This window comes from Alosa alosa, chromosome 8, assembly GCF_017589495.1.
Source record: "Alosa alosa isolate M-15738 ecotype Scorff River chromosome 8, AALO_Geno_1.1, whole genome shotgun sequence".
Lineage (NCBI taxonomy): Eukaryota > Metazoa > Chordata > Actinopteri > Clupeiformes > Clupeidae > Alosa > Alosa alosa.
In genome coordinates, this window is record NC_063196.1 from 12,212,376 (window position 1) to 12,235,788 (window position 23,413).

General features: G+C 40.6%; 1 protein-coding gene across 1 annotated transcript; it reads right to left on the bottom strand.

Annotated features, from left to right (window-relative positions):
- Nucleotides 1-1,948: 1,948 nt before the first annotated feature.
- On the bottom strand, nucleotides 1,949-20,448 carry moxd1 (monooxygenase, DBH-like 1). The gene is made up of 12 exons (XM_048250596.1): nucleotides 20,031-20,448; nucleotides 18,785-18,931; nucleotides 18,100-18,267; nucleotides 17,831-17,914; nucleotides 15,134-15,313; nucleotides 14,874-14,976; nucleotides 14,118-14,284; nucleotides 13,569-13,760; nucleotides 12,116-12,175; nucleotides 9,291-9,433; nucleotides 6,573-6,741; nucleotides 1,949-2,364 (listed from the first exon to the last, which is right to left on the bottom strand). The coding sequence occupies exons 1-12, from the start codon at nucleotides 20,292-20,294 to the stop codon at nucleotides 2,158-2,160; spliced, it is 1,884 nt and encodes a 627-aa protein (XP_048106553.1). The 5' UTR covers nucleotides 20,295-20,448; the 3' UTR covers nucleotides 1,949-2,157.
- Between the last annotated feature and the right edge of the window lie 2,965 nt (nucleotides 20,449-23,413).

Below are 23,413 nucleotides of genomic sequence, written 5' to 3' on the forward strand. Positions count from 1 at the left end.
TAACTAATCTATCAGTGTTAATCAATCATTAATCAATCAATTACCCTGACTGTTTACTAAGAACTCAAACGCTCACTATGATTCCATTGGGACCAGCTCTCACTAGAAGCTGCCCATGAGCACAGTCTCAGGTAGATGATGTCACATGACACAGGATAACTAGCAAGCAGCAGAGCAACACTTACCCAGGACACCTTTCCACCGGGAATCCTAAAAAATAAAATCCTCTGCCAGGTCTGTTCTCCACCACAGAATCCATGTAAATGCAACAGAACATGCTCTCCCCACTCTGTTTTCTGAATACACATTGGCACCACTCGGCATTCGTTTAGTGTAATCGTGGTAAGTCGGCCCTGGGGGCCTTAAGGAGAGATGTTCCGTGCAGTACCAGGGAGTCCGTGGTGGTAACAGTGCCGTTATATAAAAGCACCTTGAGCTCTCAGGAGAATGGGATAATCTTGTCAGGCATCGGTTTCCACCACCTCTCCTTCAGCATGTACTCAGTCACCTTTTACTAGCAGCAACCTGAACAATTTCTTACACACAGACATACACACACACAATGCAACACATGAAGATGATTGATAATCTCATGTTGTGTCATCGTGTGAAACAGGCCACCAAAAGAATTAATCATAAATGTATCAGCTAATTATCAATACAACATAAACATAATAATAATCAAACATTTTTTTAAAAATACATTTATTGTTTTTTTCCCCTAATATACAGAATAAAAAACTGATTATGATGGCAAACTGGAACTAAATTTGAACCATTTTGTTTGGCAAATCAGAAAATGTATATTTATTTTCATTTGTTCCCTTTGACCTATATATTTGTGGCTAATTTTACTAAAGTGTGTGCAGAGCACTGAAATGTCTATTCTTGTAAGGACCATGATGATATATGGGACTTTGATACAAAGAAAAATGCTGATGAAAAAGGGTGCTCCAAACGTTACGCTTTAAGTATATTTCCGACTGATCATCAGTTTAATGCAAAGTTACAGTAACAATGACCAATAGCATCTACATTGTACAAAAATTCCAAAATCGTGCATAACAGCATTAGCTAAAATTATTTTTTTTCATATGGTGAACAGTTAAACTCTGTGATCCCAATTAATCCACTTGTGTAGAAACAGGTCAGAAAATATTTGACTACACTGACTTGAGAGTGTGATACATATTTCTAAGATTTGACTCTCTATGGTTCTACAACCACAAACCAGAAAAAGTTTGGATGTTGCGTAAAATGTGAATAAAAACAGAATGTAATAATCTGCAAATGTCTTAAACTCAGATTTAGTTGCTAAAAGAACACTCACAACATATCAAATGACAAATTTGACTATTTCCTGGAAAATATATGGGAAAATATACAAGGGAAAGAGCTGAAAAACAAATTGGATGGCCATGGTCTTTTGGACCTCAGATGGCACTGCATCAAAACCAGACCTGTTTCCAGACCTGTCATTGTATGGGCTCAGGAAAACCTCTGATAACCATTGTCTATGTGCACAGTTTGATACTCAATTCAAGAACTGCAGCCAAAATTGTAATCGCCAAAATTGTATTTATACAGAAAATACCACCGTCTTATCTGGACCTGAGCTTGTTTGAAATGGACTGAGGTAACATGGAATAAGGTCCTGTGGTAAGACTAATCAAAATTTGCCATTCTTTTTGGAAATCATGGACTCATCTGAGCTAAAGAGGAGAGGGCCTATCCAAGTATTTAACCTATCCAACTTGTTGTTTTAGTGTTCAGGTTTGAAACCCAACATCTATGACGGTGTAGAGGAGCATTAGTGCCTACAGCATGGGCATCTTGCACATTTGGGAAAACACAACCAATTCTGAATGATGTATACAGATTTTGAGCATTTTGAACATATACTGCCATTCAATGTCTTTTCCAGGGAAGACCTTGAATATTTCAGGAAAACAAAGCCAAAATGAATTCTGCACATATTTAAACAGGATTTCTTCCAGGTGCTAAAATGGCCTGTCTGCTGTCCAGTTTTTGTCAAATTAAGTGCATCATGGAATGAAAAACATGACTAAGAATAAGCAACTGAACGTCAGTGGAGGTCTCAATTGATTTTAGTCAAGGACTAGGATTAATGTATGTACGGTAAAGGCAGGGCTGTGGTTAAAGGCTTGACCAGAGGTGTGCTGAGAATAAGAGGCAACAGGAGAGGAGTGCAGTCATAACAGAGAGGGGAGAGGAAGAGGAGGGAGATGAGGAAAATGAGGAGGAGGTAGAGGAAGAGGAGGCCCTCCTCCTTGGGCTACAGAGGGAGGTGGTGGGCTTGGAGTCACGCGGCACTTCAGGAGGAGGCACAGTCATGCCCTGAATCTGTGAGGGGAAAAAGAGGGGGAGTGAAAATGGGGGAATGAAAGAGAGAGAAAGGGAGTGAAGATGGGAAACATGGATTTAGAGTAAAATACTTTTACAGTGTCAACATGATTTCCTCGAGAACAACCCAAAAACATACTGATGCCAAAGATGTTAGTCACTATAGTATGGGAATAGATTATATAGGGGTGCCACAATTCTCCAAATGCTTGATTTGATTTAATTCTCAAACTTTTAAAAATTATACCGCTATAATTACATTTCTTATGTTGTTTACTTTTCTGGACTTCCAGTTTTGTTTTCAGGGGCTTTTATTTTTTAAACTGGCTTAAAGGTGCTCTAAACGATGTTTTGCAGTTTCTAAGCTAAAAACATTTTTTGTCACATACAGCAAACATCACTTCACCATCTGCTAGCTGCCTGTGCCCTGAATACACTTTAAAAAAACGCGGCTCCAAAAACGGCAACAAAAACAACTTGGTCCAACCTGGACCATAAAACCATAACAAACTGTTCCAGCCAATCACCGACGAGATGCGTGTTAAGGAGAGTTTCAGTTGCACAGAGGGAGAAGAAAGCTTGCTCTCTCTTTGTTTGAACGTCAACAGAAGTGACGTTAGTTGAGAGCATCTTTAAGTAAGAGTAGAGTTACTAAACAGAGACGTGAACGTTACATCACATTACATTTGGCTAACGCTTTTTAACCAAAGCGACTACCAACAAGGGAAAGATCAAGGTAGAGTACGATAGGGACAAGTTAATGCACCAGTAAGTGCTTCTTCCACCAATGGGGAACAACAGATGAGAAAAGTTTGGATTGCCCTAAGTGTACGGGTGCAGAGCCAGACCAAAGTCCTTTTAGGCAAGTCCCTCCACTCGGCAGCCATATTGTAACAAGCACTTTTCAGGCATCTATTTCAGTAAGAACTGTGTGTGTGCGCAAGGCTTCACGAATCACGACACACCAACCTCGCTCTAGCTGCGAGATCACCACACATGATTGGCACGCTGTGTCTCCTCATTAGAAAGTCTCTGGCCAGACATTGTTCATCTGATGAGTGCAACGGTCGGGAGGTAACTATGCCTGTATGAGGGCATTAAAGTAAGTGGGAGTGGGGTAACACGTGCCCTTTTAGGTTGAAGACCACGCGCACCGCCGCGTTCTGGATTGTTTGAAGGGGTTTCACTGTACAGGCTGGGAGACCTCAGGAGGGCGTTACAGTAGTCAAATTATGAGATAACTATAGCCTGTACCAGGAGTTGGGTAGCATATTGAGTAGAGATGCACCGATTGATCAGCTGGTGACCGGAATTAGACCATTTTCATGTGATCGGCCATGACCGGCAATCGGCCGGTCAGTCTGAGACATGCCGATTTTATGCCGGTCAAATGCACTCATGCGCCGCACTTGAAACATCATCACCCAGCTGAGTTTGCAGAGTTTGAAGAAGATAGCAAAGGCCAACACTCAGGGCTGGATGTACAAGGAAAGCGCTAATACCGAGTTTTTCGTTGCACAGAAAGTGAACGCTGTACTTTGCCATATTGGAATTTACTAAGATGTCACTTCATTACTGTTCATTTTCTCTGTTCACCTGTTACATTTTTTTAACAGCCATTCCATTATTGAAAAGTTTATTAAACTTCTCTGTTAAAATGTTCTATTAAAGAAAAGATAGAAAATAAATCTTTGTGTGTGCGGTAAAGTGGTTAGAAGCAAATCAGAATTGGCTAAAATCAGTATTGGCAGGTCAAACTATGAAAAATTAATATTGAGTCAGGTAAGTCCTAATTTTCCATATGCTGTAGAGTGCGAAACGGTGTGACCGGGCGAGGCAATATGATCGGAGAAGGTTTGTTGGTTATCAAGCATGACGCCTACATTTCTTGCAGCCCTGGTAGGTGCAACAGTCAGGGAGTCAATTTTGATGTTGATGTAATGGTATATAGTAGGTTTATCTGGGAGGACCAGTTTGGTTTTTGAGAGGTTTAGCTGGAGGTGGTGTGCTTTCATCCATATAGATATGTCTGAGGCAATCAGAGATCCATGCAGAGACCAAGAGATTTTCAGGTGATTTTCAGGTGGAAATGACAGATAGAGCTGTGTGTCTATGAGAAGTCATGCGAACGGATAATCGGACCCAGAGAGGTGGTGTAGATAGCAAAGAGAAGGGGCCCCAGCACCAAGCCCTGGGGGACCCCTGTATTGAGATAGTGAGGCACGGACAACTGTGAAGGATTTAACCGTGTCAAAAGGCAGCCAATAAGTCATGCAGAATGAACTGATGACCATGAAGGCTTACTGACAAATGATTCGGTTGAGTGGCCATCTTGAAGCCAGATTGGTTTGGATCAATAAGGTTGTTCCATGATAGGTATTCAGATTGATCACTTGTGTGATGGTATGATGAATTGGTATGATGGTCGGGCTGATGGACTGAAGTAAGTTCGTAGGTCACATAGTAAAATGAAATAACTAGGGCTGTCAAAATAACTTAATTAATTTGAGAAAAAATAACTGATTAAAAAAATAGTGTAGATTAATCGATTCCGTACGACCTTTGACCTAGTTCTAGTCAGTAACCATTAGACTGTAAAATGAAGAAGAGAGAAAACGTGCTGCCTAGATCATTGATTGGAACATTTCCCTCTTAAAAAAACGACCTGATGGTGTTGATAAAAATAAAGTGTTGATTAAAATAAAGTTCGACAACTCTAAAGTCGCACATCAATGCAAAGAAATAGTGTGGACATTGAGGGGAGTGTTCATTTATTTTCATTGTGTCCCCTAGGTTATATCTGTGGCCTGAAATGCCTTGTATGTGGAAAAAAAAACTTCTTCCCGTAGCACTTTTGAATTTATTTCCTCAGCATTTCCTTAGGTCATATCATAGATTATTATGGCCATTATTTAAACAGTGAAAATAATAATAAAAGAGTTTTTGAACTTTAATGTCACTAATGCTGATTATTCAATGATTCATTTGAATTTAAATATTTAAAACACATTCACAGCAAAAATTATATATGCGATTAATTTAGATTAATTAATCACAAAGTATGTAATTAATTCGATTACATTTTTTAATCGATTGACAGCCCTAGAAATAACATGGAGATTATTATGACTCGCCGCACTTCAACCATAGACTTCAACATGCGTGTGTTTTCCCTCTTGGCATATCTGCTGGATGTGACATTTGGGGCCTGGCTACATCCTCGAATCCACCTTTGGTTTTGAAAGTCAAGATCGTAACGTCATTTCGATCTATATCTGACTTACAACCGAGATTGTGACACCCCTAATATATTATGAGTGGGAATTGAGCTTTGCATTGTCAAATTCATATCAAAATAGGGTATGAAAGCTGCCATACCACACAAAATATTTGACAAATGTGCTGACTGGTGGTGGTAAACAGTTGTAATTTGTTATAATGTTCTCACTCTCAGAAAACCACCCTCTGAATTATTCTTTGCCCACAACACATGATCACCAGATTCTTTATGAACAAAATATCCTCTCCAAATTGAGAAAAACAAGCAAGACAAATCTTTGTATGTGTGAGGGTATGTATGTGAATAATGTACTGCACATGTGTACAGTATGTGTGATTGTGTGTGTGTGTGTGTGTGTGTGTGTGTGTGAATATTTGTGTTCTTTATTTGTTGAATTGACATCTTGGTTTTATGATCTGTTCAAACAGAGCCAGGCCACATCAAAGAGAGAGCTGCAACATAACCCTCTGTCTGATTGTAAGCACACCTGACCACATGAAGAATGAGTGGCGGAAAGCCTATCCTTCCGCACTCATTTTCATACAGTTCATTGTAAGCTTATCCAGGACCTGAATAAATGTTTTCACTGGAACACCTGCAGCTGCCACCTATATCACTTGAGTCTCATTCATGAAATGACCAATACAATCTTAGGATCAATACAATATAAGGACAAAGAATTGAACACACAAATACATTAGCGCTGTTGACCTAAAAACAGCAGATGTAAACAAGTTGCCATAAACTTTCATTTAGCTGATGTGACTTAAGTTGACATTAAAACTGTTTTATTGACTGTTAAAACTGGTTTATTTCTTACGTTTAACTTTTACTTATTCCATTGGTCCACCACACTAGAAGAGAGATACCAGACTGTGTACAGTGCTTAAATAGTTTACCGATTAGACTGGATTTAGTGTCCACTCACCGACCACTCATCCTGACCCCACTTGGAGCAGCGCACATTCATAGGTAGCCTTAGCACAACGTCGTTGAAGGCCTTCCCTCTCTTCTTTGACCACCTGAATTTGTCCATAGCCTCAGTGAACGTGAGGTTGCTGTATTTCTTTGGACTCTTGATGATAAATGGCCAGGTCCTGAATAAAGAGAAGGAGCACCGCTATCTTACAGTCTTTCCTTCGGTTGTAGTACACATGTTGTGCTATGGAAAATTGTTGTGCAATGGACAATTCATACAGGCAGCATTTGATGCACTAGCACCAGCACTAAGGAAACACATGGTCATGTTCTAAAAGAGGAAACATACAGTATAGTGTGTGTAACTGTTGCTGCACTATCAATGGAAAAAAGGCCTGAACACAAGTGTCTATTCTTATGCAGACATCTAATATAGTTATCTCAAAACTTCACTATTACGGAAGGAACATTTCTTGTCTTGAAAATATATTTTCTTTGTCTCATAAGAAATAAATCAGCTCTTATTGAGATTTCACCTGTTTCTTCTTAGGGACCATTTAAAGAAATAAGATGAGATAAGAATAGATTGAGAAGATAAATGAGTATGTTGAGATCTTAAGTTGAACTAAAACTGGACTTTAGCTGACAATAACTGACAGTCATCTATTTGGCAGTGCTGCGACCATAGGCACCTAACCCTAGCCTTAACCCTAACCCTTGCAGAGCTGCCTGGAAGATAGCGCTGAGGGCTTAAACACCATAAAACCATCTATTTCTTGTGAGTCAAAGAAAATACATTTTCAAGACAAGACATTTTCCTTCGGGAAGACCGATTTATTTCTATGCAGTCATTACCCACATGTATAAGTATGTGTTTTGAACGTGTGGTCTAAAACCAATCTTTCAGTGGTTTCCCAAACATTGCAGTAACTATTCATAACAAAGGACCATGTGCTTTTGACCAAAAATGGCACTAGATACTCTATGACATTATAGGTATGGTACGGTATGGTACTCTGTGTGTGTGTGTGTGTGTGTGTGTGTGTGTGTGTGTGTGTGTGTGTGTGTGTTTGCATGCACTTATGTGTATGCTTGTAGTGGGGTGAAAAAAGGGTCTTTGTAACTAAATCTGTTTAGAGTGGCCTTGTCTGACCTTTTGCAAATCCCCTTCATTCCTTTCAATGAGCACAAAAGAAGCTGAGCTTTCTTGGCGCGGCGAGTGAACGCAGTCTACTGGCAAACCCAGCAGACCAAATACCACCCATCGGCAGCACAGACCCCCTGCAGGCAGCGCTTAACTTTTTGGGGCACAGGGGAAAGTCTCCGGATCTGTGTCCCTCCAGTGACCAAATGTCTTAATAGTGTTATCATAGCAATACATGTAATGAAAGAGAGAGAGAGAGAAAGAAAGGCAGACAGACAGACAGACACAGACAGAGAGAGAGAGAGAGAGAGAAAGAGAGAGAGAGAGAAATAGTAATTGTTCAGACCTTGGAACAACACTGACTGGACCTTCAACACTGTTCAGAACACAGTGCTGAATTCAATATGCCATCATGCAGTTTGCATTGGGCATTCTACATTCTTTCATTCTGTTTTTGTTCTGACAGACTACAGTTTAGTTTAAGTTTACTTTGAATGGAATCAACATGGACTTGATTATGGCTCTCATAAATATGAGAACCTATATAGAGATGTTATGCCTGCTGTTTCCCCTGCCAGCCCCAAATTCTTTAGTGCTTTTATTAGCATTGACTCATTTTACGAGGACAAACAACTCGAGGAACTTAAACTAAGCAAGACGATACGTTCAGCCACAGAGCCCTATAGCACAACACTGAGTTTTGGTTACACGCTAGTGAGTCAAACTGGGCCAGCCTTTCAAAACCAGCTTGTTCCAGAAGAGGCATTTGTACTGGATGATAAACTACTGAAATAAATAAAAGACATAGTAGTTTGAAAAGATGGGAAAAAGCCACAGTACTGTACTTCTTCCAAAAACATTTATCTTTTCTTTCTTTTACACTCTCTGAATCACGCTTCGAGTCAAGGTGGCTCAATGGCCCAGCAGTGAGGCCAAAACAATGACTGCATTTTATTTAAAAAAAAAAATACAATTGACAGGAAACCGATTGTGTTATTGTTTGTACTTAAGCGTAGGCCAAACCGCATGTTAACATGCACTTCCAAAAGAAAATATGAATGAAGTTTATTACTGTTCATACCATGACAATTATATTTGCTAGTCATTAATTGACCTCAGGAGTTTGCATTCTTGTCTTTAATTCAGGTCCTTGCTCCTCAACCACTGTGTTTCAATGTTGGATAGTTTTATATGTTAGCCTGCAGTAATATGGTGTTTAAGAAAAACTCAATTCTTCACAGAGATCTCTGTTTTTCGAAGTCACCGAGTACTGATTTTAAAGATGCCCCCAAAGTGTAGCACTGTAGCTGCCTGATTTTTTTTTTTTGTACCGATACTACTCGATGACCTCGAGAAACAGAGATCTATGTGAAAAATTGCCGGAGTTCTCCTTTTACATTCCAAAAAATCACATGCTGATCACATGTAATAGTTATTTAATACAGCTGAACTCATATACAATGTTCCAACAGATAAAATGAACTCTGTATGACAGTGTTGTCTTACACAAGATCACAAAATGACAGGTCTGGGCTGCCACTGTAGGCCTGTTGTTAACAAATAAAGCAAGGCCTTTCTGCTTACGTGACAGGCTGCTGGATCGCTTTTACTCCAATGAATTTGAGCTGTCTGTCGATTTCTGGCAGACTCTCACACCTGGCCAGATTAATCCTGGGGTAGTACAGCAGGTAGGACAGACACATCTCATCCCTGGTGCTCAAGCCCCCCTACACAAATAGACAAATGGGACACATGATAACACGGTTAGCGGCTATGTAGCTACACACAGACACGTTTGTGTTTAGTAATCATATGGGAACTTTGGCCTTACAGAGTGGCTACCGAGGGGAAAAACATGCTAGCAGCATACCCATGGGTAGATGTAGACAATTGCAATCAGTTACACTTTACACTTTTATTAGTTTCAAATTCAGATGAGGTTCAGCTAGTTTCTGACCATAATGGTTTCAAAGAATTATACTTGTGATACTTCTGTTTACTGCAACAAAAGAGTTTAATGTTAGCCTAAACCCCGCTAGCACACAGATAACTCTTAGTCCTCAGTCAAATCAGTGGGTGAGTTTGGTCTTACAGCGCTGTGCAGATCTGGCTGAATCTTACAATACAAGATGCCTCACGATCAGCCACATCTGCACAACGCGGGAAGAATTGGAACGTGTCCACTGATTTGACGCTACTGGGCCACAAAGTCAGGCAATGCACTTCCTTCTTTGAAAGGTCTTGTTACAACCTCTCTGTACACTTTCAAAGTTTACAATACTTCGGTTTGTCTGTCAGGACCCTACCCATAAGGCCACCTAAGAGTAGGGCTATTTTGACCCTTGTCAGTGGTTTGAAAATAGCAATTTATTTTGACATGGCTCTAATGGTCAATAGCCACACACTATAAACCATTTCATTGTAAATGCATACCACAGTCTACCTCAAAACTCCTCCGATTAACGTAATTTTGCTCCCAAACTAAAGTTTGAACTCGTTATCATCCATAAACAGACCCTGGGTTGTTTTAACTCCGGAACTTTTCTTTAAATCTTTATATAAGGTCTCACAGTTGATGGTGTATGCCAGAGTGAAAACCAAGCTACTGTACAAGGGTCGAGAGAATTGTCCGTAGACCTGCGAGACAGGGTTGTGTGAAGACAGATAAAAAGAGATGTGTGCCTCTACTAATGTCCAGCGAATTCATTTAGGCACAGGTGGACTCCAATTAAGTTGTAGAAGCATCTCAAGGACCATTGATAGAAGTAGGATGCACCAGAGTTCAATTGCAAGCGTCATAACAAAGGGTCTGAATACTTACGTATGTATGTAAATGGAATATTTCAGTCTTTTATTTTTTTTAAAAATGTACGAAACACTCCAAACACCTGTTTTTTTGTGGAGTGTTGGAGTATTGTGTGTAGATTGATGAAAACAAATTAAATGAATCTATTTTAAGATCAGTCTGAAAAATAACAAAATGTGGAAAACTTGAAAGGGTCTGAAAACGTTCCGGTTGCACTGTATACATAGCTTACTTTAAAGTTGAGATCAAATGGAGTAAAGCATTTGTAGCTCCCCTGTAGGTCTGTGCTAATGTGACACTTTGGACTCCTCCCAAAACAGACAGCTGTGAGATCTGAAGCTCAAACCCAACTCTAGTACAAGTACAAGCGGTCAGCTTGGTTTGATGGCAGGCAAGTGGCTTCCAGAACCAATGGAAACCAACTGAGAACATTAAATACACTGACACAAGTCTGGGCTTATCACATGCCATGCACAAACCCACCAAACATTTGCATCTACTGTAAGCGTGGCCTAGCTTTGTGACTCATAAGATTGGAGTCAGATTAGAGTCTACGTTGTAAATCAAAGCCTCATTTATACATGGTCCTTTCAGTCAAGTTATGAATCATGGGGTTTTATTTATTTATTTATTCATTCATTATAGTCAAATTCTGTTAGTAGATGTGGAAAGCATTACTGTCCTGAATATTTAATAGGCTCTCCATATGCTATGTGGAAGCCTTGAACTAATGTTGACCTCTTTCTCGCAGCTCTCTGAGTAATATGACATATTTTCTCTGTTGCATTTCCAGAATAGAATTTATTAAACTGGCGTTACTCTTTGTGAACTTGAAAAAAACTGACTGCAGAAGAAGGAATCTAGCTTTTCTTTTTCGCGGCGACAGGCTTTTGGTAATTTGTCCGTTTGAAGTGTCTGTCAGAATCAAGTGCCAGTTGCTGCAAACTGCTTTATAAGCAGCGATCCATCTGGGTTCCCGGGGCTTCAGTGTTTGCAGACAGATTGTTCAGCCAAGAACAGACAGGCTTCTTAACACATATGTCTGAAAGGATCGGCCAGAGACACTGCCCGCCTCACCCGGCTCCGCTGGGCAACCAGATCACACTGCATGTCAGCCACATGCAGCACTCAACAGGTTAAACAGAATTTAGCTGTATTTAGTAAGTGTTTAAGGTAATGACAGTTCATGTTGTTTCATGAAACAAATAGATTAACACATACAGTACATTCTGTAAATGGGCCATTCAGGGATGTTACACAGAACAGATGTCAAAAATAAAGAGTCTAATAAAGTCTTTTTCTCTCTCTTCCTCTCTTGTTAGATTACAATCTTTGTCAAGCATTCAGGGTGGGCCTTGTGATGGAAGAAGTGAGGATGTTTCTTGGCAGTAAATGATGTCTGATAGCATCTAGCAGGTAGTCTACATGTGTGTACCTGATATACCCATACATTTATCGCCATTAACTAATGTTGTACCATACAGCTGTACAATAGTATTAACACATAAGTAATGAAGAATAGTATAACATAAAAGTAATTGGTAAATGGACTGCATTTATATGAGTAAAACGAATGTGTATCAGAATGGCAGATTTTACTCACCCATGTCATGTTAGCTCTGTCCTTGGTGTTGTATCTGCACTCTGTAATTAAGTTATCACCCTGCAAATACGAGGAGAAGTTATCAAAACAAAACATAACTTTTATGACAACAAAACACAGGTGCATGGGTATTTTTGTTTTTCTTTTCAAAATACTGTTCAGAATCTTTTACATACAGTAATTACACAAAAACAGGGCCTGATCCAGTCTGATCCAGCCTGATCCAGTTTCTCTAGGATCTGCCCTCAAACTTGAATGTAGAACAACTGAAAGGGCAAATTGGTAAATATATTTCAGCCCATTATTAGAACTATTTGGCTCAGAATAGTGTTTCATCTCCCTCTCATTAGTTGGGCTGTGGTAGATTCAGGACATGATATGACTTTGGTTTTTGCCATAATTGGTCTACCAGCTTTTTTCATTCATCTGAAAAAGAGATTGTGTAAAATTGTGTAAAATAGATCACCATTATTGGGGTGCTTAACCTTTGGAGTTTTGAGATTAAATGAAAACAGGTAACTTTTGAAAGTTATTATAGGGCATCCAGAGTCTATCACAGTTTGACTAAAAAAAGAATATATCCTTTCATTTACAGAATTTTACAATGTCCCGTACTTTATGTCTGTTTTTCATGTTCTACAAGCTCATTCAGTTCATTCACCTTATTTTTGTTGATAGTTTGATCACTATTATGTTCCTGGGCTGTTCTCTTCACATAAAGTATTCTGTTCACTGCAATATTTGACACACTGGTGGTAGGTCAGTTCTACTTCAGAATCACTTGCTCTCAGGCACTCAAATATGAGGGCACTCTCAAAGTAGATGTACAGCTGAATGAGACACATTTGTTTAAAAAATGCTGTGATTTGTAATCGTAATTAAATCCTACTTAAACAACATGGCACTCCATTGATTGCCACAGGACAAATTTCGAGTTCAAACAATATTGTCAACTGATGAAAACATGAGAACATTTTTTGATCTCCACCGCACAATGATGTTCACAATGACACTAAAAACTCTGTTTGTCTCAGACACTTCAGTTTCCTGACAGTAGCCTGAGTACTAGGAGTCCCAGAATAAGCTATGGTGTTTGGCTCCTCCATAGCTGTTTGACACTGTCATTTTTCCGGGGTTATTATTATTTCAAAAGGAGTGGCAACATGCTGTGGCTTGTGAGTAAACCTTTAGTCATGTTTTTCCGACTCTCCTGCTCTCTCTCTCTCGCTGATGATTGCCCTGAAGCCTGTCCTTTTACAAGGCTAACCTTTGAAAATACTACACCAAGTGAGTGTAGAAAAGAAGATGAAGTATCTCTGCTCCACATAAACCAGAAGAGTTGTACTGCCATTTCATTTCAAATGTCTTAGTAATTTATGGTCCGCCCCCTTTGTGTGTAAAATATTTGAAAATTTGTCTTTGCAAAAGGAGTGGAAGATGACAGGTGACCCACAGGAAGGAGCAGCCTCTCCTCGCTGAGAGGAAGGAATTCCTGGAAGTTGAAGTCAAACTCGTTGTCGTACGCCAGGGGCTTCATTTCCTCATAGTCCCGGAAGTGACGTGTCCGAATAGCCCGGCCAGCCAGGTGAGCGTGGAGCAGGACGGCGAACACTCGGATGCCACTGGGCATCTCCTCCTCCAGGGACTAGAGGGGAGGTGGGAAGAGGACATGCTTTGTGTAATCCAAAAAGGATTTTTATTTTACTTTTATTTTCATTCAAAGATAATTTTGCCACTGTTGTAAATGGGGAATATGTCTGTAAAGACTCCCTTTAAAACAAAATCACTAAGCTACTACTACTACTACTACTAAAATCACAACTAAAATCCCTTGATTTGATTTTAAAATAATTTTCATTTCAATAACATAGTAGTGCTACTACTGGTATTAGTAGTGGCAGCAGTAGTGCAAATATATACACCATGATACAAGGCTATATATTGTAAACTGGATTGGGATTTGTACTTTTTTTGTCCGGGACATCTGTTCAAGTGTTTGTACCTCTTTCAGGCATTCTCTGGTGCAGTGTCCCTCAGACAAGTAATCCTGCATGCCAGGGGGCAGCATGTGGTACAGGCTAACCCACACGCCTGTCTCGATCACCCCCGCGTCATACTGCCTCAGCTTGGGGGTGTAGAAGAGGCGCAGACCAGAGCTGTCCAGTAATCCTGTGATTAAGGGGAGATGGCGTGTCAGTAAACACAAGCGACGAGGTTGCTAAGGAATATACCCCAATCTTTGTTCTACCCACACCACTGTAAACAAACTTTTCACAATGCTCCCTCTTGTTGAGGGCGTTTCCACATTTCCATTTCCATTCACTTAGCAGATGCTTTTATCCAAAGTGACTTAGAAAACGAGGAATATCATTCAAGCTACATGGCAACAGACACCTTTGGTCACAATAAATACTACTACCAGAGGATGAGAGTGCAGAATTTTAAGTATTAGTTTAATGTGTACGACATTTACACAATGAGCTCTAGATGAACATCATTGGTATAGTGCATCTGTAATGTGTTTCACTAGGCTGCTAGTACTACTACTACTACTACTACTACTACTACTACTACTACTACTAAAATCACAACTAAAATCCATTCACTAAAATGATTTTAAAATCATTGTCATCTCAATAACGTAGTAGTGCTACTACTGGTAGTAGTAGTAGTGGCAGCAATAGTGCAAATATACCCACCATGTTACAAGGCTACATATTGTAAACAGGAAATGATGAAAATGATGTCCTCACACTACCTTGTTGTAGTGTTGGATTATCATAGTGGACTTCCATCAGGACGAAAACTGGGTCTATCGATGTTCCAATGGAGAGACCAACATGAGATGGATAAGAAAATCCCTGCAGAGTAGAACCGAAGATCGTAAGATCGAACCAAAAGACAACAACAATGTCAGAAACAGACATTTTGTCACCTCATGGATGAATCATTCTCTCAGTGCCAGCCATGCCTCTTCTCTGGCAACCCATGGAGGGCGAGGTAAGAAAGATTACAAACCTCACCACCAATTGCCCAGGCGAAGACAACAGTTTCACACGTCGTGAAGGAATCTGGCATGTTTGGATGGAAACACTCATGTCCCACTCTCAGGTCACTCTCTCCCAGGCTGCTATTACACTGGTAGAGCAGAATGTGGTGCACCAGGTTTTCGTGTCCTCTCTGAATCAAAGGCTCAATCTGAAGGAACACAAGCAGGAATGCTGATGGGAAAACATACAAATCAGTTTGTTCTGATCATCTCTAAGCCCCCTACTGAAAAATAAACATAAGACACACACATGCATGCACACGCACACACACACACACACACACACACACACACACACAAAGCACCATTACAAACAAGAATTCTATTTTGATCCAGGGCATGGATATAAATGTGAAAGGAGTGAGAAAGGCCAACAATAAGAATAGAAAAAAACTGGGATTTTTTACTACCCAAACCAACATGGGAAAGGAGTGTAAGCAATTCTGTTCTATCGTGTTTTTCACTATTTATTTTTTCATTTTATTTTCCTACTCAGTGGGTCTCCAGCTTCAAGTGAAATCCCAAATAAAGCCACATCCCACTGACTGAACTGTGACCTCACAGTGGGAGGCTCTCCTCCCAAACATCAGGAAGAAGGACCACAACATGGCCTCTAACCATGAGATAAATATTTAAACATTCCTCCATTTCACCCTCTTTATGATCTTGTTCTGATTGAGCGACCATCATGTTTCAAGTTCAGATCTGATAGGGATATTTGTAAGGTGGGCTTTCTTTTTTTTTGTTAAAACCAAGTTGTTGCCCATTTTATTGATATTCATTTTACAAACATACCCCCCATTCTGTAGAAAGTCTATGTATAAATGGTTTAGTGCAACTTGTAGGTGCCTTGAGGCTAATTTATGAGAGTAAAAGAGTATATAGTGTAAATAACAGGATACTGAAAATGCAGAATCCAGCTCAACAATGCAGATGGCTAGTGAAACGCATAAATTCTGTAAATGGGCCATTCAGGGATGTTACACAGAACAGATGCCAAACACACACAGAGTCCCTTTCTCTCTTTCTCTCTCTCTGTCTTGTCCAGTTCCTGCCTTCCTCTTTCATAAACACATGCACATACACACACACCCACCCCACATCTGGTTAAGAAATGCATAGATGCCATGGCCAGAAGGAATTGGTCTGTTCCTGTTTTCTGCTTATGATATGACACTACTTTATTGGTCTGAAAAAATTGTTAACAGATTTTAAAAATAAAATTGTCCCACAGCCACATGGGCCCTGAATTAATATCATAACAACATTTCCATATTTTGAGATGGGTTAGAACATAAACCATATATAGAAAATGACAGTATGACACTAGACAACTACACACATATTTTCCTGTCCCAATTAAGTGACCATTAAACATATGGTCTGACAAATGGGAGACACAGGCTGAATCAAACCTATTTCCTGCTGTTATGATGTCATGCATAACTCTCTGTGGTAGAGTAACAGAGACAGTTTGAGACACTGTGCAACAGTAAACACATGGACAGACACATAGAATAGAAGCAGGAGAGAGAAAGAAAGAGAAAGAGAGAGAGAGAGAAAGAAACCAGGGAGTCTACTGGAAAAAAGGAAGAATAGCCCTTTATAAATGCATTCGCATTGGCTCAATGACAGTTTGTCACTTGAGAGAGCCTTTGTTCCGGCCTGGGGGTAGGGGTGCAATGGAGGGTGGGGTTGGGCGGGTGGCTTTGGCGTGTGTGTGTGTGTGTGTGTGTGTGTGTGTGTGTGTGTGTGTGTTTTCTTGATTCAGGGGGGCCCCAGGACTGGAAGGGGTCCTAGAACAGGCCAGTGATAAAAATGCAGTAAATCTGTTGGGCTTCCCAAAGCCAGATTTTTTTTAGGAGTGGCCTCCCAAGACATTTACTGTGCCATTGTTTGAGGGGTCTTGTTTACACATGAACTACAACACACCTAGTGGGAAATAAAACCTGCCATTAAACATGAGGTAATAAAGGACAACAGATTTCTATGTCGATTTCTAGCCTCTTGCAGCTGTTCTGAGATTGTGTGGATCATGTCTGCAGTTCACTTTTGTCATTTGATGAAAGATTTAAAGGAAGGAGGAGCAAATCCATCACTTTGCAAGTCTACCATTTCGTTTGACAGCCAAAACATTTGGTTGGCTACTTTCATTCGCTTAATTAAATCATATTTCAAAACGTCTTAGTGTTTCTTTCTTCTTCTTTTTTTTTTGGTTTGGAAACTGCCTTAATTATGCTTTGGTGACATGTAATTTAAAATCCAAACTACAGGTGGGGAATCAGATGACTGGGTGAAGGGCAGGATTGAGATCACACTTGAGAGGCTCCTGTGTAATGATAGGCTGAGACAAGCAGGCACACAGACAAATACATCAACAAAGGGCACCGACAGACAGGCTGGGGACTAGATAAGGAGCCTTTGAACACAAAAAGTCTGACTTCTCGCATGTGACTACACACTGCATGGGTTGTGCCTTTTAATATCTCACAAAACACCTGCTCTCCTGGAAAGATTAAAGGGTGAATTTCTATGTGCTGCAGGCTAAACAACATACAATACATGAAATAGAATTGTGTGAATTTAGAAAATCATCATGATACAGCAGAAAATACATACAGTGCAATATATCAAGAACGGTTTAATGTTGTTGCTGGCAGACTTACCCTAATTATGTGATGCTTCTTCTTGACCTCTGGGATTTTGAATATCTGACACCAGTAAGTTGTGTCCCTTGAAGGCACAGGCACCTGTCTTGAGGAAACAGCACAAACAATTAACACTGACAGAATTAACATGTTGTTCAGTCATTCCCAAATAATAAGCTGCTATAAAACTCTGGATAACGTTTATTTACTCATTCATTCAGTATTCTTGGATGTTGACTGCATACTGGGGGGAATGTGTGGGATATCGTGTGTTTTCACTGACTTACGTGAGCGTTTTGTAGGTCGAAATAGGCAGCCCCAGGGGGAGCGGTGGCACTGCTTCCTGGATTTAGCAGTCGCAGACTCTTCCTCCCCCGGTTCACTCCGTGGTACATAGGCCCCGAGGGCCCCACGTCCTCTTCGTGGTAAGCCCAGATCACCCGCACTGTGCTGGCCTAGACAGATGGGACAGACAGAAATACAGTGAGTGTGTAACCCTCCTCAAAGCTGGAGCAGCGGGAGTGATACAGAGGCACCAGAACAGCTTTTGCACTTGGTCAAAGGTAAAACAAACTTAGAAGTCCTCCTCTCTCCTAATTAAGTCATATTTCAAAAACCTTTTCAAAAGCTCTTCAGCTATAGCCTGGTTAGCACGCAGACCTCAATTGTAATTGAGAGTGGGTCTGGAAAAGGTTCATTGACTTACAACTTCCAGCAGGGGCGTAACTAGGAGTGAAATCAAACTTAAATTGGTGCATGAAACTTGTTTCAGAAGTGTAGCAATCTTGTAAACAAAGCTTTTAGACATAGTTGTTTACTCAATTCGAAAGAAATACATGTCCATGCCGGATTAGTGATTGTATCTGCATGCCTTATGTTTTAGGGACATTGGAAATGGGTTTCACTGTGTGTAACTATTTCTGACATACAGTTCTAGAGCACCCCCACCTGACCCAACATAATCAAACATACCGATATCTCTTTGTCGTTAGGATCGCATGTGCTTAGGTCCCTGCTAAACGCCAGGACAGTGTGTGTGATGTTTTCCCTCCCATACTCCAGTCTGTAGCTCTGATCCGAGTCTCTGTGGACTTTTCTGCTGGGGTCAGCAAAATAATCCTGTTGAAAGCACACAGTTAAAACAAGTTAAAAGTGTACAAGTGACATATGCCAAGCCTTTGTCTAAAGGCAGGTGTTTGCCTTTAAAAAATAGCAAAAAGAAACATGTCTGCTGAGAATTTGGGTGTATTTGGTTTTAAATCCTTGCAGTTGGACATGTGATGATATACAGGGTATCAGGGTATCCATAGATGAACTGTTTTTCTGTTTTGATGGCTACTCTTTTTAGGGTGAGCTCTTTATTTGCACAGGGATAAAGGTGGTTTTCATCTACGGAAGTGCGCAAATTAAATGTACTAAATATAGAGCGTAAGGATGAAAAGTGGTGTCACTTTTCCCTTGAATCTTTGATGCTCAGCACAACATTAGGGCTAGTCAGATCTAAGTCCAGGCCTACCACAGGGGAGTTTCCTGCTAAATAATGCAGAAATACAACTTCTCTTATGAGGACACCCAGGAACCTTCTCTGGGTTTGTGTTAGAGTAAGATCTGTTATATATTTAGCAGAGATAAACAAAGACCACTCAGATAATTTTGCCAGCAAGACCCCCAATATCTTTGGCTCTTCACTACACTGAGGACATAGACAGCATCCTGCTTCACTAAGGCTCATTATTGCTCTAAGGAACTAGTAAGAATGTTCCTACTAATAAAAGGTGCTGGCATTCATGAGGAAAAACTGTCTCGAAAATGCCACTGACTATGAATCTACTGTACCATCTGGCACAGTAGTGAACTCACTGCAAGCAGCCAAGAGTACATATCTACAGCTGTATGTGAAATCCTCCACAGATCTGTGTTGCTCTTGAGAAAGTTAGCTTTGACTCTTGATCTAGTAGCGTAGGCCTACTCACCTGCCTAATATCGTGTGATCAAGCAAGTGTCAGAAACTGATAGTTGAACACATTTTAACATATATTTCAATAAAATATTCAAATCTGTAATATTGTAATGAAAACAAGTGTTGCACGTCATGTATTTCATCTGACACAGATCATTAATTTATTTCAGTAAAACTTGAAGTAGCCTACACATCAACTATTGATCCAACTAGGCTCCACAGTTTAGAGGCGGGTCCCTTGAGGCAAGGTTACTATACCTGGAGGTAAGGTCTTCCATTGAACACGCCACCAATCACTATATCCGATAACGCCATCGCGCCGTTCGAAGACAAACCAAATCCTACATATCCAGTGGTCTCAACCTCTAATTCAAAAGTTACAGTTCTATCGTCGAATTTCCATTTCATTCGGTATTTCCCATTCGCATCCAAAACGGCGGAATGTCTGTATCCACTCTCTTGGGAAGAGGTAAGACGAACTGTTGAAAAAAAGAAAGCGCCTAAAAAGGCCAATTCAAACATTCTACTGAAATATTATAGAACGAAAAACATAAACCTAAACGGCGAAGAAAATAAATTCAAATATTGCAGTTTCAGACTGCATGTGTGTTGTTTCCTAGTTTGCATTGGAAACTGATGATGAGCCCACCGCGGCTATCCAGATCGGCAAGCGAGCCACTTTCCTTTTCCTCCCACAGAAACTGTCTAAACTTGTGTTCTCTTTGATCTGTAGAGGCACGTCCCACACGGGTCTCGTGGTCAATTTACCTCTATCCGTGTCAGTTTGAAAGGTTTCCACTATTTTATCGCCATGTGATTTAACTGATTGGTGCCAAGCTGTACGCAAAAAAGTTACACGAATTTTATGAGGGCCTACTAGGGTAATGTCGGTGTGGTGTAACAGCAATAACTGCGACTGGGGTCCATTTGAAGTTGTGTCACTCAGCCTAGCTCTTGTCAAATGGGGAAAGCATGGGAAAAACAGAGTGTCCATAAAGGCATAAGTAGCACAACATACATCACTACAGTATTAAAAGTATAGCCTAATTAATTTCCGGCTAGTACACCACGTTCATATTATATAGTTTAGATACAAATTGATGGACTTCAAACATAATCTGCCTTTATGTATGTTATGGTTTAAGACAGAGGGAATTATTAGGCAAGAAGAATTTTTTGCTTGGCAGTGGAATATATTGTGGCGTGCAATGGGAGGCAGAACACTTGGATATTCAGCCATATTAAATCAGAGGACTGACAATGGTTTCACTCCAGAAAATAAAGGCTTAAATTATACTTTTCATCAATATGGTTCCATAAAGAACCATGACCTTTACATCAAGGGAAAGGTTCTTCACATTGGAAAAGGTTCTTCAAAAAGACACTTTTCATATCTGCTTGACTTTTCTTAAATGGTTTTTCAATGAACTATCATGGACGTGGCAGTCGGGGCCTACTGGTTAGGGCTTTGGGCTTGGAACCAAAGGGTTGCCGGTTCGATCCCCTACCAGAAGAAAAAAAAATGTGGACGGGGGAAGTGGTTGAGCACTGCTCTCCCATGCCCACATCCACAGCTGAAGTGCCCTTGAGCAAGGCACCTAACCCCTCACTGCTCCCCGAGTGCCGCTGTAGCAAGGCAGCTCACTGCTCTGGGTTAGTGTGTGCTTCTCCTCACTGTGTGTTCACTGTGTTCACTAATTCACGGATGGGATACATGCAGAGACCTTGTATACACAAGTATACTTGGCCTATAAACCTGATTTACATTTAAATATCAGCTTGAGAGTTCTTTGAAGAACTACACGTTTCTTCTATGGCATTAAGAAGAAAAAATTTGTTTTTTTCTAGTTTTTAGAGTGAAACATGTACATTCAGGGTAAACACACTTGCTAAAAGAATCAGGGAAACCACACAAGGTATTGTACCTCACATGTCTCATTCACACTCGCAATTGCACAGACTTATAGGGAATATTATTATGTGGGTTTTGGCTTAATATTTATAAAAACCATCTGAGTTTCACTAATCATATTTTTATACAAGTGGACCTACCACTCTTGTACAATTTCACCAAGAGTGGCATTAGGTGACACTGCTTGAAAAGTTTGAATGAAATTAATTCCAAACAAATTTATCTGAATGTGTATGACATATATCATCATAGTCAGATCATATCATAACGCCTGATTCACATCAAATGCGTGGCGAGTGCATGGCAGCTGCATTGCCTCATTTTGCCGCCCATGTTAACAGGTTAGAGCTTGTACACTGCCTGCGTGACACGCACGTCTCAGGTGCGGCTTGAGGTGCGCTGCAATCGCGTGCCAGCTAGAAATAGAAAAGGTGCCTATTTTTCACGCAACATGCAAATGTGTTGGAAGCGTTTCCAGCCAAAAGAGACAGTGAAGAGATGTTTTAATAGTCAGACTGGCCGCAGCAGAGACAATTCTGGTATGAATGCTCACATGAAACGCAACGTACGTCACCGAACAGGCGCGCAACGCACGTCTGAATCTGCCGTCAGTCAAAATACTAAGTGCTGATTCAGACTGGGTGTGTGGCGTGAGCGTGTCAGCTGTGTGGCGTGTCCGTTTTTATTTCGGCTCCCATGTTAACAGGTTAGATGTTGCAGACTGCCTGCTTGACACGCACGTCTCAGGCACGGCTCGAGCCGCACCAAAACGTGTGTATGCAGAGATAGGATCGACGCCTATTTTTCCGAAAGTGAAGAGATGTTAAATAGGCAGGCAGGCCGCCGCAGTGCAGCGTCAGACATTTCTGGTGTGCAAAGACAGAAAACGCCACGCAGCCGCCACACATCTGACACGCAACAGACACGACACGCTCACGCCACTCACTAAGTCTAAATCAGGGATGATTGTCGTCCCTCCCATTTTTAAGCATGTTACTGTCCAACCTCTTTTAAAGAAACCCAATTTAGACCTGAGTGACCTTAAGAACAGACCAGTCTCCAAGTTACCATTTATCTCCAAGATCCTTGAAAAAGTTGTCTTCTCCTCAGCTCACCTCTTATTTGAACACTTTTAATACCGGTATCCATAAGAAATTTCAGTCTGGTTTTAGAGCTCTGCACAGTACTGAATCTGCCCTGTTGAAGGTTCTTAATGACATCCTGCTTTGTGTTTTCTTGATCTTAGGGCAGCATTTCATACAACCAACCATGACATTTTTCTAAAACGCCTAGAGGTCAGAGTAGGCTTACAGGGTCCAGTTTTAAAATGGTTTACCTCTTTCCTGAAATATAGAATGTTCTCGCTTGTTTTAGGAAACTGCTTTTCATCCTCTGCTCCCATCAATTGTGGTGTTCCCCAAGGTTCGATTTTAGACCCCTTTTTATTCTCTTTGGACATGCTTTCTCTTGGCTCAATCTTTCAAAAATACAATATTCACTACCACTGCTATTCAGATGACACTGAATGGACACCCCAGGGGTCCCGGCCCCCACTTTGAAAACCACTGGCTTAGATGATATCCTGGCAAGCAATTTTCTCTAAATCAATGACAGTAAAACTGAACAATGATCTGGAGACCATTATCCATGCTTTTATCGCATCCCTTGATTGCAGTAACTCCCTATACACTGGTCTGACTCCGGTAAACATTTAAAAGCTTCAGTTGGT